General features: G+C 39.9%; 1 protein-coding gene across 1 annotated transcript in view; it reads left to right on the plus strand.

The window, feature by feature from the left end:
* KCNQ1 (potassium voltage-gated channel subfamily Q member 1) overlaps positions 1 to 16,257 on the plus strand; it is a 338,978-nt gene that overhangs the window by 35,952 nt on the left and 286,769 nt on the right. The window contains exon 2 of the mRNA XM_053945722.1: positions 5,014 to 5,104. Coding sequence (XP_053801697.1) covers positions 5,014 to 5,104 — 91 coding nt within the window. The remainder of the gene's footprint in view (positions 1 to 5,013; positions 5,105 to 16,257) is intronic.

The following is a 16,257-nucleotide window of genomic DNA, read 5'->3' on the forward strand; positions in this document are numbered from 1 at the left end:
TGTTCAAAAGTCATAGTTAAATATAGAAAAAAAACTCAGCAGTTCAGGGCTGAAGGCTGCACAGTACTGATAGCTACCTATAATGTGTCAAGTTCCTGCAGCTGACACTGAGGTCAGTGAAAAAGCCATAGGTCTGTCTGTAAGTCAAAATATATCCTAAAATAGTCATAAAACATTAAATCTACCTTTAGCTCTTAATTTCCTATCTCTTAAGTACAGCACATATGCTGGTTGGCCACATTCTCTTGCTGGCTGAATGGCATTTGTTTTGTGCAAATGCTCTAGCTTCTCAAACCTGTTTGAGACAAAAAAATTACCTAAATTGTCTGACTGACACAATGAAGCAAGACAAAACTTATTTATTAAATGTTTGCCCACATGAGCCCACAGTGCAGACACTGCCTTGTGTAACTCACTATACAGCAGTGTCTGTGTTTGTGCTTTTTCTCTGCAGAGGGTGGTGTGGCACAGACACACATCCCAGTTACAGTCTCAGGATGTAAGTGAGCTCCAGGTGTGACTGCAGTGCTGCACCCTGGTGCTGTTTCATGCACACTGAGAGCTCCACTTCTGGCTCTGGCTCCACCAGAGATGCAGCTGCCTGGGAAAACTGAGCTGAAAAGACAACCAGAGAAACTGGCTTCGAGTAAAATAGTGCTGTCTGAGAGGACACGGGTCACCTTGTACTGGTCCACTAAAAACTGAGTCCATGAAAAACAATGCTGGGGCTCACTCCCAGATTGGGGTGACCCCAAAAGATGGAAAAATCTCTCCTCCAACCTGTGCCTTCAAAGAAAGACTCAGTAGTCTTCAGTCATCTAGTCTCAAGGTAGTTTATTGTATGTTATCTAAAAGATTTTCTTCCTGAACTGCTGCGGTCCATTCAGCAGGTCAGATAAAGGCACACACACACTCTCTGACACCCTCTGACTGCCCAGGGGGCTGGTGCCTTCTCTTATATCATACATTACGTGTTAAATGTTTATAGTTTTTCCCCAATGCCTATTACATATACTGAATGGTGACTTTCTACTCTAAACCAGTCTGTGAGTGCCAACATCACCATGAACATGGAGGTTAGGAAGGAGAAAGAAGGAGGACAGGGCACGCCCAAATCCCTCCATCTTAGAACTTCTGACCGCCATGTACAAAACTTAGACCCCTCTGTACAAGGCCTAAAACCCCCCTGTACAGCCCTCAAAGATTCTTCCTTTCACTTTGTGACTACTTCTACTATAATATTTAAACTTTTGTGATTTCTTGTTCTTCCTGCAAGGTTGGTAAATTGTTCCATGGATCAGATTCAAAGCCACAGGGGTTTCTGGCTGCATGCCAGGGTCTCAAATGCTTCTGACCTGGGCCCGGAACATCCAAGAATGTCCGAGGGGCATTCTGGGTTCCGACAAAAAAACATCTGCTGCTTTGTAATGTCCACACTGCTTTAACAGTGGTGCTGTGGTTCCACATCAGGAAGTACAGAGATGATCACCCACTTGCAAAATTCTTGGTTTAAAAAAAAACATAGCACTGTTAGATATGACTTAACCACCAAGCTGAGTATTTTTGAATGTATCTACTGATGCAGTAGATATGACTTATCTGCAGGCAAGCAGATGCCACTTTGTAACCTGGGAGGGAAACATGAAAACTTAACAGTCTATCTCCTCATCTCTGATGCTTTCTTGGCCCCACAATCATAGAGTGAGATCAGAGCTTATGAGAGCCTGAACTCGTTGTTCTGCTTCCTTTCTTGAAGATGGTCACATTTGTGCATAGAGGGTAAACAAGCAGGGAGTTTCAGGAGGTAAAAGACTCATGCTTTGCAAAAGATGAGGCCCTGTCTGACTGCTAGAGTGCTAGAGTTTAGGAAATTCCAGTGTTTGCTGACTATCTTTCCTTTAGAGGAAAAATGCATATTAAAAAAAACTACACCAGAGTGTAGTCAGTTGCCCATTAATTTCTCTGATATTTACTGGTTGGATGAAGAGTTTACATGCTTAGCATCTGTATCAAGACAAGGTTTTTTTGTTGTGTTTTGGTTTTTTTTTTTTTTTTCATTTTTTAATCACAGTAAATTAATAGTAAGAGTGTGAAGGTTTTGTGAAAATTGTAATGTTTGCTTTCCTGAGGCTGGCCAGTTAAATTGCTCCAGGATGATTTTTGCATAAGCAAATTCAAGTTTGAGGCAGAGTCTGTCCCTGCAACTGTTGTTTGTGACTAACTCCTGTGGACTTGTCTGCTGCTTAGGCAGTAACTGAGGATCTGTGTTCCACTTCTGACTGAAGAAAGAGGAAATAACTGTCTCCATTCTTATATTTCAGAGGTGGAGAAGGGAGCCACTAATACCAAAACAAAAGCAAAGCTGAGTTTTGGAAGGCAACAAACAGTAGGCCTATGCCACAGGAGGAGGACACCATCTGTATTTGTTTAATGTCTTAATTTTGCACCTTCTGTTCCTGATGTGCAATTGATCTGAGCAAAACAGCAATGCAGGGGAGCATAACAGGGGGAGTAGCTCAGCTGTGGTGCTGCACTGGCACCTTGTGGGTGTCATCTCTCCCATGCCACAGGAACAGAGGTGAAGCAGCAGTACCTGACCAAACATCTTTGTTTTGCTAGGCATAATGTGTATTTATGGTTATGAAGGTGCTTCATGCATCAGCCTGGAAAGAGTACAGTGTAAGAGCTTTTCTGGGGTGGAAAAAAAAAATTAGTAAGACTGAAATGGGTTCATGTGCATGAAAACCCATAAAAGTAGGTAGGTAGTGGGGTGAGTGGCATTTGATGCAGTTCTTACCTCAGCCATCAATTTCTCTAATAGGAACAAGCAAAGAGATTTGGCAAACAACTGACCCTAAGTTTATCTTTTTGTCAATTCGGCACATTAACTTTCAACTTTATTGCTTTTTAGGGTTTTGCGCTTGTTCAGGAAAGGGACAGAAACGGGATAGTCTTTGCTTTGGTTGCCCCCTTGTGGTTTCATGTGCTGGCTGAGTTAAAAATTCGAACATGTCTACTGCTGTTAAGGGATATAGTAAATGTGAATTGGTACTGCTCATCCCTTGGAACTCATTGTTTGCTTTGAACTGCTAATTCTATGTATGTTGGACTTTGAATCCAGAGATCTTCAGCTGTCTGTGCAACTGACCCCATTTTTTTCACATGGTCATGTGTGTTGTTCTTATGCAGTTGTGAGAATATTGCAAACAGAAGGGCTGGATACTTAGGGAACATTTATGTTATGTTTCAAATTACTGACTCACCTTTGCATTCTCCTGCTTTGTCTGCACAGCTTTCTTGTGCTTAAGAATGCCCAAAGGCAGAGATACAGGGTAAAATGAGGACAGTCTAGAGATGAATCAAGCACTCACATACTTATATTTTGCTGAGGTAAAGTATATTTTTATATGGGTACTTGTACTGATATGTGATAATCTCTATCCTATTAATTTCATTATCTATTTCATTTTGTGCCTAATTAGCTACAAACTTTATCTCCATTATTTGGTAGCACAATCTCAAAGGTCAGACTTGGTCTGAAAGATCTTTCCCAACCTTAATGATTCTGTGATTCTGGCATCATTTTTCTGTGTGTGCTTTGGACATACATATGCTATATCTTGAATCATTGTGTAGCTTATGTCAACCTTAACTCAGTTTTGTTTTCTTGAATGCTTGGTCTTTCAAAAGATTCACCCAAAGAAGTGCTCACTTCTGTGAATAAAGGTAGAGGCTCTGGATGACTTCAGCTGAGCTATGTCAATCTTATGTCCTGGTTTAATACTTCTTTTGCTTCTCTTGGGTTCAGTTTTATTCATTAGATCAATTCTTTTTTTGTCTTTTTTTTTTTTTGAGAAAAAAATGGTTAACTGTTTTAGAGATATATAATAGGATGGGTGATTTAGTTATTGGATTTTGCAGCAAGTTTTGGTTGAGTACGAAGGATTGGTGTTGCTTGTCTCAACAGAATTGTGAGAAGTAGCCCTAACAACTAAATTTGTGTTTAACAAGTGGATGCATTCAGTCTTGCTGTTTGCTCATGTTGTGTTTTTAAAAGAAACATGCAGTTCTTTGGGAACTGGAAGCTGCCTATAGTTAGTGTGTAGTGGATAGCATCCAGTCTGTGTGTTAAATGGTTTTCTTCCCAGATGTGTTTCATTCCTGTAGGGGAAGGTGAGCAGTCCTGTGGGGTGGTGGGCACAGCTGAAGCTGCTCAGGGAAGGGCTTTGAAGGCAGAGGCTGTAGGGCTGAGCAGCCTTGCTCCCCACATGGGGGAAGAGGATTTCTGGTAGGTTACAGACAGCTGGGCTGTTTCCCTGGCTGTCCCAGATCTTATGTTGAAAACCAGGACCCCTTCCCTAAGGACAAATGTGTCAGCCCCATCCCTGGAAGTGTTCAAGGCCAGCCTGTGTGGGGCTCTGATCAACCTGGTTTAGGGAAGGTGACTGCCTATGGCAGGGGTTTGGAATTAGGTGGAATCAGGCCTGTTTCAAATGTCAGACTTCATTTATTTGGGGTCTTTTAGGGATCAAGTATGAAAGACAGTATAGCACAGCCTATTAACTTTGGTTTAGCTTGATTTCCTGCCCCCCCCCCCCCCCAGTTTATTGGGCTTTGGATCAGCAAAAATGCAAATACTTGAAACATGTTTGGGGGTTGTATGGTGATTCAGCCAGAGTAGTCTTCAAAATGGGAAAAAGCAAGGAATGTTCTTTTCATAAGAGGCCAGGAAACAGCAGCAAATCTTAGAGGTAGGCTAAAGCTAGTGTTACCATATGGTTTCATTTGATAATGTCCAACCCAAAACCTCAGTTTCTGAAGAGAAATAAACTATCCAACAGGAAGCAGGATCGTGGATCATGCAACATTTACCTGCTGTGTTTAGGAATAATCCAAAACCAATGACATTTCAGTGTAAACAGATGATTTGTGATGACATAATTATCTATTCTCCCTATAGGTTATTACACTGCATTACATTATTTTAATTGTTTAATTTCTTTTCATTTGCAGCTTCCTTATTGTGCTGATATGCCTTATCTTCAGCGTGCTTTCTACAATTGAGCAGTATGCAGGTCTTGCTACAGGGACATTATTTTGGATGGTATGTATGTGGACATTAATGTGATTGATGTGTGTCTGTTCTCAATGTGCAAATTCTGATCTCCTGAGCTAACACCAAATCAAACAAAATGTTCCTTATGGTTTAATTGATGAGAGACTTTTCTGCTTTTCCCTAATGAGTCTGCAAAGCTACAGAAATTTAAAAAGTCATGGTAACCCAAAAATGAAGTGGTACCCTCTGTGGCCTATACTGAGGACATCTGTAGTGTTTCCAACACGTACAGTTATTCTAATTAAGCTTGAATCTTTCCTATTGCTTGGGTTAATACTTTTTTCAGCTGTATGGAAGACCAGACACCTGGCCATAGTAGGGGAAAAAAGTAAATGGAAGTCCTTTCATTTAGTTGATGTCATACCCAGCTTTGTTTCAAAAGTGGAAGACTCATGTCCATTGACTTTAAGACAATTTGCTCTACCTGTCTTATGCTCTTTCCCTTCAGTAGAGAAAACAGTTATTGTGCTTATAGTACAGCAGTGCTGTAGCATAGATGTATCAACAAATGCTTCAGGAGCATTTGTGTCCTGCCAGCCTAGATTTCATTAAAGAGCCTTAGTTTTGAGGTTGGAGAGGCATGATTTTAGACATCCAGACTTGTTATGAATTTGTTGTACCTCACTAGTGGGATACCCCCTGCTAAGTCATTGATTTCTTTGTGATTGTAAATAAATGACCATTATTTAACTTGTGGAAACACGTTCTCTCTATCAAGAAAATACTAACTAGCAATTTAAATGTTTGTTTAAAACAGGTATTGTAGCAATGCTCCAGTAATATCATTATGTGTATTAACACTATTCACATGAAAAAAGTTAATTGAAGACCCCCATCAATTCTAATAATTTTTGTCTATTTATCTATTAAATAGGTCAAAGTTCTATACCTAATATGAATGCTATAAGAATAAGAATATAGCATATTAAATTTAGTGTAAATCATACTATTTCTGTATGAAGTGCTTTCATTCCTGTATATTATTTTTAACTAACTTGTAAGATGTTTGAAGTCCTAGGTGCAGCATAACTAGTGCCAGCTAAGAGCATCCATACATTTATTTCTGCATTCAGTACATTTTTTTTTGTGGTTTGGCATTTTCTCTTTTCTACAAATTTAATTTGTTTGGGGTTTTTTTTACTCTATAACTAAAAAAGTAGGGTTTTTTATCCATAACTTCTGCCAATGTCTGTGATGAATTTAACTCCTGGTAATGTTTCACTCATCTTTGCAATATATCATAATATTTGACACACAGTGTGTTGTCTCAGTGAAACAACTTCTAGTGACAACATAACCAGTAAGGTTTCGTTCTCTGCTCCTACCCTGTGAAGTCATGGAGCTTGTTTTGGTTTGTTTGTCCTGTGTTGTCTGTATCTGGGCAATCCAGGCAGTGTAAGGTAAAGTAAGCAAAGCATTCAGGATTACACACAGTGTGTGGAATATCCAGTTCCTCTCTAAGTAATGAGGGAATCGATGAATGACTTCTCAGTGTTCCTGTTCTACATACTGAGAAAAACTGTGGTTAATTTCTAAAACTGAAATCCTGCTGGCATGGCATTCATGGGAAATGAGCAGTTGTCTGTTTGTTCAATATTGGCACAATCTGATACTGTTTTCTTAAAGGATTAAGTGTGGTAGCATTCATGAAACCTGTGGGGATTACGGGGAGCCAGCCATCCAAAGCAGTAGATGGACTAATGTGCTCTCTGCTCTATCCAGTTTTGGTGGGACTTTCCAAGGAGTTGTGGTATCTTGAAACACTAATATAAATGTCAGAATCTCACTCCTGTTGGCATCTACACAGTGAAATTTCCTATTCTCCTATTTCTTAAGAGATTTTTCTTTGACTTTAAGGTAGTTGACTACCTTAAAGTCAAAGAAGTTGTTTTACTTTTGTTTACTTTTTACAAGTTATCAAAAGTAAATGTAACTGAATTCTTAGGGGGATATTTAATCACAGAGGGCTGGTTGAAGAGAGACTGCAAAATGGAAAGAAGGAAGTAAAAAAAAGTGTAACAGCATGTAGGGATTAAGACACAAAACTGGAAAAGACAGAGTGCAGGCTTCCAAACCAAATGGTGCTGTAAGGAGAAATGAAAGCTTAGGAGAGCACTCTTTCTACTGCTCTGCAGTAGGAATTAATTTCTTTTTTTATGTCTATAGAAGGATTTTAAATTATTTGACAGTAATGGTTTTTATTTGGAGCCAGACAATTCAAGTAGGTAACACTGTCATTGTACGTGAGCAAAGGAAGGCAAGCAGTTTGATTGACAAAATAATACTAAATGAGACGGAGCTCAAAGGAGCAGCAGAGTACCAGCAACCTACTAGGAGTATGGGAATCCTGAAGATGGCTTTTGCTTGGGCTTAACTAGGCAATGAGAATAGAGGAACTTTGGCCATGTAGAGTTTGTGGTTTGAGACCTCAAGTGAGGTCCATGAAACTGGCGTTGCACAGCATTGAAGATATGCATTGGGAAAAGAACAGAATCTGTTCCTCCTGACTGGAAAACTGATTAAACAAGACCATTAAAAGCACTCACAATTAACAGCTATACTGCTTTATTTCCTCCAAATATCCAAAGTATTTGGCTCTGACCCTGTAAAAGATGTGAGCTCCTGCATAATTTCAGCAAGTAGTCGTTTTGAAAGCAGAGAGCCTGGTCACATTGAAGTTACAGATAGAAGCTGTGTGCCATTTTTCATGAAGAAGAATTTCAGGCTTTACTAATATAGTCATGCAAGATATTACAATAACATGAAAATAAAAGCTATAAAAGTTGTTGAGATTATATGTTGTGGCACTTTCATTTTGAAACTGGGTGGAAAAACCAATTTCGTGTACTATATAAAAATATATTATTTTGTAGTATATGAAAATACATTATTTTTATTTTATTCTGGAGCTGCTTGTCTTAAAAGATCACCTTCCTCTAGCACAGCACGAAACAGAAGATGTTACGCTATCAATAATTTAAAAGCATTAAAAACCACTTCTATTTCTCATCAAAGCAAGAAAAATAGAAGCTTAGCATTGGAAAAATAAACAGGGGCAAGTTTATATGTGTTCCAAGTGGTGATCCAGATTTAGACAAAAAGCTTACAATTAGCTACTGAATCTTTTTCTACTTGTCACCACACCTAACGAGGCAAAGAGCCTTGATGAAAGCTATACCTAAATGCAGTTGTAATGGGAGATTAGGAGAGAATTGGCCTTTTGTTCGTTTCCAGAATGCAGTGAAAACTTTTTAAATTTGCGTGTGTTTTTCTCCTTTTTTTTTTTTTTCCACTAGATGGTGCTGTCGGAGGGCGTTTGACTTCAGTTACTCGCTGGCACTTGCCCAGCGTGAGCTGGAGTCTGAGCCAAGACTGTGAAAGCATCATCATTTTGAAGAGTCCTGTGTACACTTGCCCCGTGTAAAATAGTGGTGAGGGAGAGCTTTTGCCATGACTCATAAAGAGAATGTAGTATATCAGGGCAAAAATTGATTTTGAGACTACAATGTCTAAACTATGGAAAAAAGTAGTGCAGAGATGTATGTTCCCAGAGAGGCCATATTTTTCTTTTATTTTCATAAGCAAGGATTTTATAGTGCCAGAACACAGCAGAATGCTGTTATCTCAGCATGATCTAAGAAAATCCAAGTGCCTGATCCAAGGGGATTAAGTATTCTGCTGAACCAATGGATATTTGGTGTGCCTGAAAAAGTTATTTTCTGGTAGGAATCTCATTTCAATATTGATTCCCACCAAATAAAAAAGAAGAATAAGCTGTGTTTTTATGATGAAAGTATAAACTCTGTCAAGCTATCTGTTTGTCAAGCTATCTGTTTTAAGTTCCTTTTCTACTTTAGCATACATTTTACTGAAGAGATTAAACAATATTTAAACTTTAAAAAAGACAAAATAAGATAAAAAGGCAATTGTTTTGGTTTGTTAACACTTACTTTATTGGCACTGAAATTACTCCTACAATTATGAGAAACTGGCACAGAGTCTAGGCCCATAGGAAATGTAGTTTATATTGCTTATTTAATATAATGTTTTGTTTCGAGTATAAAACTTGGCTTTTGTTTGCTGGAGTTTTTTTGTGGGACTTTTGAGAAAGAAAGAGGAAAACGCCTACAGATTTTGCTTCTGAAGGTGGTCTTCACAGAGAATACACAGTTCAAAGGGGTCCCAGAAGTTTTCTTTCCTGGTAATAGCCCTTGCTTAAGAAGGCCAAAATGCAGACTCACTATCTGCATTGGTGCATTTTCATCCTTTTGAAAAATTAAATTAATTTAATATCTGTAAATGCCTGGTGACAGCTCTACAGATTCATCTAGTCTACAGACTCTGAAGAACAACTGTAGCTGAGAAAGTGAAAAATTTGTGTGTGCAGATTCAGCAATGTCCCCATGTCTGACCCAAAGTGAGGCCAGCTGGTGTAGATGTGTCTAGTGGATTTATGGTCTTTAATCTTTTTCCTTTGTTGGACCTGCAGAAAGACCTGTCCAGGGAGTCACTCACTGCAGCCTTTCCTTTCTGTCACTCCACTGACAGCTGAAGTGGAGAATCCCAGCTTTCAGTCAAAGTTGGCTTCTTTACATTTTAGTTTGTAGGAACAATTCCAGCTGTGATTTGAAGGATCAGAAAACATGATTAGAAATTAAAATTGCCCTTCCCTCTTTTAATGAGGTAACTGTATGAGGAGTAGCTGGAACAGGGATCTTCCCCCAAATCTGCACCCAGGTGTTTCTGGCTGCATTTCAGCCCCTGATTGTGATGTTTATGGCTGAGCTGTCCTGGCAGGTAAGGGAGAGCTTCTAATCTGCCTCACTGCAAAATCAGCTGCCTTGGTGTGAAATGTTGCTGGTAGTAAGATCTTAACTTGTTCCAGCTGTTCTCAAAGCAATTCCTTGTCAACTCCCCTGGCCTGCAGAAGAGAGTTATGCACTTAATGTAAATGTGATGTTAAAAGGATTTAATTCATTTGGTTCAGAAGGTTGCGTGAACATGCTTAAATCTGCTTGATGTCTGTTGGGAGCAGGTCAAAGGGAGCCAAATCAGATGCTTCTAAAGTGGAAATAAGGCTGTCTGTCCGGGACAGCTGAACCAATTTCATTAAATGGGTGCTTTCTTACTAAAAAAAAAAAAAAAAAAAAAAAATTAAAGGCAAGCCTCTTGCTCTGGTTTGGTGTAGATGAAATCTGAGTTAAGGGGGAATGAAGAGGCGATATGGAATGAAAGCATGCTAAGACCAGTAAGGGAGAGATGAGCTGGTTTTGTTTAGACATGTGCTAAAAATCAAAAACTTGTAGAAGGGCACTGGAGTTTCCCTTTAAAATCTGCAGAGGGCAGCATTGGCCCATGCTGTGCTCTCCTGGGGTGGCTCCTTCTGACATGGTGTCCTGAACTAGATAAAAATATATTTTGGAAGAAGTGAACTCTTAATAAAGAAATGTTTTTCCACGTGGACTTGGGGAATTTTATATGAGTAATTAGCAATCATAATTTTTGGAGCGAGAGATGGGAGAAAACAGCCGTGTAAACATTGGTGCCAGAGAAAACTCTGGCAACTTTGTGGTGGAGCCTCAAAATTAATGCCATTTGGTCTACTTTATTGCTCATCATGTGGATGGCTTTTAGAAAAAAAGGAAAAAAAGAGAACAATTAATGCTTTCAGTGAAATGAATTGGGCAAATGTTTGCATGGAGGAGAAAGAAAAAGTTCTGAAAATTGTTAAAACACAGACTTCGAATATGTTATGCCCTGCCAGGTATTATTAGATGTTTCCTATTCAGCTGGGATAAAACAAGAAGTTTATTTTTCTAAATTTCTGTAAAGTTACCACCAAGAATGGCCTTTAGATGTATGTGATAAGAATAACCAGCTGTTTGTAGAGAAAAAACCCTACATGTCTTTTTACATGTATTCATACATTTCATCTAGAAGGTCCACATTATGGGTTTGAATTCTTATTTTAGTCTGCTACAATGGAGTGGCTTGGATGTAGAAAATTGATTACTTCTGCCTTTTCTATGAAGGTACAGAATCCCTTCTCTGGGATTTCTGTACCAGGAGTTGTGTGGTGGCATAACTGAACACTGCCATTTAAAATAAAGTCTGCAGCTGCATTGTTGTGCATGAAGGAATTTAGCATTTATCCCCATTGGGATGAGGTGGCTGTGAAGTACCAGGCATTTTTTGGGACTCGCACTCTGAAGACTAACAGAAGAGTGACCTTCCCTGAGCCCAGGGTGGGGCTGGTGACAGATTGTGGGCCAGTGCAAGCCACTGGTGATGGATTGGTGCCGTCTGCTGGCTGCTTGGTGGCCCACATGATCTGACATGGTGATCTCCCTCCCTGGCAGCCTGGGGGTCTCTGCCAGAGACCAACATGAGCAGGGTGCCACGTTGTCCTTTTGCACAGAGTGAGCATCCCAGCTTGTCATGCACGAGCTGCAGTGATGTGAAAGTTCTCAGGAAACACTGCTTTTAAATTGTATGTGGGGTTTTGATAAATAAGAGCTAGGTTCTCTGGAGTTTTTTACCTGTTCTCAAGAGCTCATACTTGCCTTCATAATTCACACAGTGGTTTGTGTATTTATTTTTAACAATAGGTACATTCCAATAAATTGTGTTCAAAGGTGCAGATAAGAAAATGCCATCACCAAAAATGGCATGTTTCATTCACAGTTACATTTATTATTCACTTTTGTCAAGCTTTCTACTTAAGGGTTAAAGTTTGACTAAACTTTCCTGGGATGTAAATGCATGTCAAACTTGGAACATCAGCTTGGTGAACTCCAAAAGCTGCAGAGTAAACATATTTTCTTTGAAATTATACATATTTCTCACTATTTATTATTTTAGTAAACAAGCAGAGTAATGCAAATTCCATCTAGGAAAAGAAATTTAAAAACTGTGGAATACTGGTGTGTGCTATAGCCAAGCAGTGAAAAGAAAGATTTTTAAATTTAGGGTTTATCTGGATTAGTGTGTAATGTTTGCAGTGACAGGTGTTTCCTTTATGCTTTGCCCCAAATGTCTGGAAAGTAGTTTGCCATTAAGTGCTACATTCAGTGTGTATCTCAATTTCAGTATAACTGGAGGGTCTCTGGCTTTGTTAAGTCCTTGTTTTCACATCTGACCTCAGCCAGCTGGAGTATATTGTTTTAAGCCTAATGTAACAGCTGATATGACATAACGGATATCAAGCCGAAAAACTGAAACAGTGCAGTGAACTGAGGCAAAAGGAGGGGAAAGGGAGAAGCTGGGAGAAGAGACAGGGGCAAAACTAGCTTCATGATTCAAAGTGGGAGCTTGCTGGCTTGTTTTCCCAGGGGAATTGGCTAGGAAATAATGGGATGAGTCTATTGAAGTTCTATTTGCAATTGATTACATATGATAGACTACTGAGGTTTGAATTTGCCAGCTGTCACTTGCTGGTGGCTCTTGAATGGCTTTAAGTGGCCCTTGGTAGGCAAAACTGGAATAAACTCTGAAGGTGTGGTGTAACTGTAGTGCAGAAAAGCAGTGAGTGTCAGTGTCTAAGAAGAAGGGAGGTTCCAGGAGTTAGTAGAAAGAAAATAACTTAAATTGAGTGTATAAAGAACTTTATTTTGCAATGTTGGGTTAAGTGGGTTCAATTAACTGGCTAAAAACCCAAAATCAACTGGACTTCTTGGTGGCTTTCTTTTTCTTGGTAGTTTCTAAAGTAAACTTCTGTGAGTTTGTTTTCTAAAAAGCTTCATTATTTTGCTTCTTGAGTTCTGTGTTTGACAAGAGCAGAGTGCATCTCGCCACTGAGATCTAACTGCTCTTGGAAAGGCAATGAGTAAATGAACATCCTGTTAGAAATTTGCCAGGCCATGAAAAAAGTGACAAATATTTGACTGTGCACAGATAGAGAACAACAACATAGGAGAATACTCTTATTTCTTCATATGTATATGCTTCTTTATGTATGTATTTATATACAGAATGTTTATTTTTTCATCAAAAATTTGAAGAAAAAAGTACTTCTAGCTGGATTTAATTTGTATTGAGTAGAGCCTCTGGCAATTCTGCCCTACTGAGAGTTTATTCCATGGCTTTAGACAAGAGGGTAGTGCCTTTGCTTTCCAGGGGGGGAAGAAAACAAGACTGTGTGCTGGTTGTTCTTTTCTTAAATGTATATGTGCAGAGGCAACTAAATTATTTTCTAAGTTTTTAAGTGAAGTTTTTATGGCATGAGACTTGCAGTTGTGCAGTGTGTTTAACTTTTTGTGTATGAGTCGTCATCATGACTTCAGTGGAGCTTCCTGTGTGCATAAATATTAACGGGATCAGGATGTAATAGGAAAGATTTCTTCAACAGAGTCTGCTTGTACTTAGGGGTAACCTAGGAAGCATGAGTTTGATTTATGTAACTGCAAACTGTATTTATCTCACATTTAATGCTTTAAATGTATTTTTATCTAATTTGCTTTTATTTTGTTGATATAAAAAATGTCATCATGACTGAAACATGAGTTGTGTTAAACTTGTCTTGCACAAAGAGTTTCTAGGATTGCTCCTGTTGTACTATGCGGCCCAATTCTACTTTATCTCAATAATCAGAAAGGCCTTGTGAAAGCTTATTAGAGCTGTTGATTCAGTGGATAGTAGTATTTAGCGTGGGTATTTGCATTTTATCTCAGCTTATGAAAGAAATGAATTTAATTGTGGAGCTCAGAACATGGTGTTTGTACTGAGCTGCTGGAGAAGTCTTGATAGCCCAGAGACCTGCCACGTGCTGCGTTTTCCTTTCTGTGCTCGTGGCAAGTCCTGTGCCTTGGGAGCAAACAAGGACGGGTGCCCATGTGCCCTGACAGCCACAGCAGTTGGAGGCTCTACAGCAAAGTTCTGTAGGCTTCTGAGTTCCCTCTAGGGGCCAAATATTGGGATAAATGTCCTAAAACCTCTGCACTGCTCAGCTATCTGCTGGTCACTGATTTCAGGGACCTGTACCTTAGTGTATTGCTTACATCAGGTATTTCCACCTAACCCATTGGCCAGGAACATATTTTTAAGACGTTGGGGAACCAAGAGCTGTTATTGGCGCTCAGAAAAAGCCGGACTTGAAGTACTAACAAAATAACCAAAACGCCTGTTTTCACACCCAGTCTGTGAAAGCAAGCTATGTGCTACCTCACTTTGATGGTTTCCCTTATGCTAATGACACTGAGGCTGGCCTCTTTTTTTTCTCCAGCATGTTGTTAACATCCTTATTTAGGCACCTTTCAGAAACTCTTCTTTTCGTTGTTCTTTCTGTCAGTTTGACAGGATGTGTTCACACATGGAACGCATGCAAAAAGGAGTTGATTTATTCCTCTGCAGCTGTTCCCCAAATCAAGGTGAGAAAGGATGTCTGCTGTAGAGGTGATTTGTCTGTTCCATGGTTCCCTGCAGCACGGGTGGGTACAATGCATTTAGATGCTCTTTTGGCTGCAGCACTGCATACCAGTTTTAAATTGGATTGCGTGTGTGTGATGACTGACCTCCATCTGGCCCATAGGCAGGGAGCTTGACAGCTACCTTCCAGGAGCTGCTCCAAGTCATTGATCTGGTATATGGAGCTTGGAATGAGTTATACTCAGTGGCCAAGGCTGGGGGAAGGAGAGGAGAGAAAATTAAATATTTACTAATCTTACTTCTGTAATGCCTTACAAACATGAGTGTGCTTAACCTTGCAGCATTCTTGGGAGGTGAATATGAGCAGTTTCATGTGTAGAATTTGGTGATCCATAGCTTTTCCACTCTAAGTTGGTTTTGTGAGATAAATCCTTCAGAGAACCCAGGCTGCACTTGCAAGAGAGGGTTTCAGCCTACGTAAACTGGCACTGCCACCTGAAGAAATGATCCTGCTGCTCCATTCCTTCTGCCAACACAAGCGTTTATGCAGCTCTGTTGTAAATGGTGTTGGAGAACCCAGATGGGTTCAAATTAACCTTTTTTTTGGCCAGATGAGATTGCTTCTTTTGGCAACAGTTCTTGCTTAAACTGTTTGTGGAACTATAGAGTAAGATTTGTTAGGTTTTGATAGTTAAAAGTGTGATGGAAACTTTATCTGCAACACGATTTACAAACAGACTCATGTGTTGTTCTTCTGAGAAAGGCCATTATTGTTGTTTCCATTACAGCTCTGCCTGAAAGATCAAGTACAACACCTAGCAGGGTGTGGAGCCACATGCTCTGAAAGATAGCTCCTACCCTCATAGGCCTTGCAGCCCAAACAAAGTGGTTGAAAAGGTAAGGGGAAGGACGTTCTGAGTGGGCTCTTGCACAGCCAGGCACTGAGGCAGAGAAAACATGACTTCCAGAAGTCCCAGCTTTGGCCTGCTCCAAGCATTCTGGTTTAGTGATGGGCCTCAGCAGTCACAACACTGAAAAGAAAAATATATTTAACTTCTTGTCTCATTTCTTAACTTAGAACTGTGAAGGTTTTGGTTTGCCTTTCCCCCCCACCTCCCCCCCCCCAAAAAAAAAGCTGAAATTTTGTTTGTTATTTTACACACTGAAGCTTGTGCCTCTTGTGTATTGATTTGACTGAGTAATGGATTAAGTAGCATTTCGTGTTTACTTTTCATCTGTTTTGCTGCAGGACAGCAGGGTTGCAGCCTGACAGCTGATTGAGGCCAACTTGGCTGAGGTTAAGTTTATCCTACAGGTCTAGACCTGCCTACCATAATCCAGAGCTGGTGATTGAACCCGCGTTGGCAGCTAGGCCATCTCTACAAACAGAAGCTTTTTTGTTCAAACTGTTCAGCTAGAACAGGCAGGGTGCAGGTAGGTTTGCAGATGCTTGTCTCTCTGGAAATCTTAAGAAGCAGTCATCTGCTAGCTCTTTGCTGCAGCCCCTGCATGGGATTTACCACTGCCCAGAACTGTATTGTACTGCATTCACTTACACAGTCTGCTGCAGTGCCCAGCTGCCCCAGAAAGCCTTTTTTATTTTTGCCTCCGAAGATGGTTAAACCTACTGTGGTTGTAACAGAGAGGGCAAAGAGCACTTCCACAGCACATTACTGTTGTTCAGCTTTGTGGGTGGTAATCTCCAAGATGGGAAGTGCAGGAATGAGCAGCAGGGTGGGGTAGTATCTTCAATCTTTCTGTCTTTGAAATGATGGTGG

The sequence above is a fragment of the Vidua chalybeata genome, chromosome 6 (assembly GCF_026979565.1).
Source record: "Vidua chalybeata isolate OUT-0048 chromosome 6, bVidCha1 merged haplotype, whole genome shotgun sequence".
In the NCBI taxonomy this organism is placed as follows: Eukaryota; Metazoa; Chordata; class Aves; order Passeriformes; family Viduidae; genus Vidua; species Vidua chalybeata.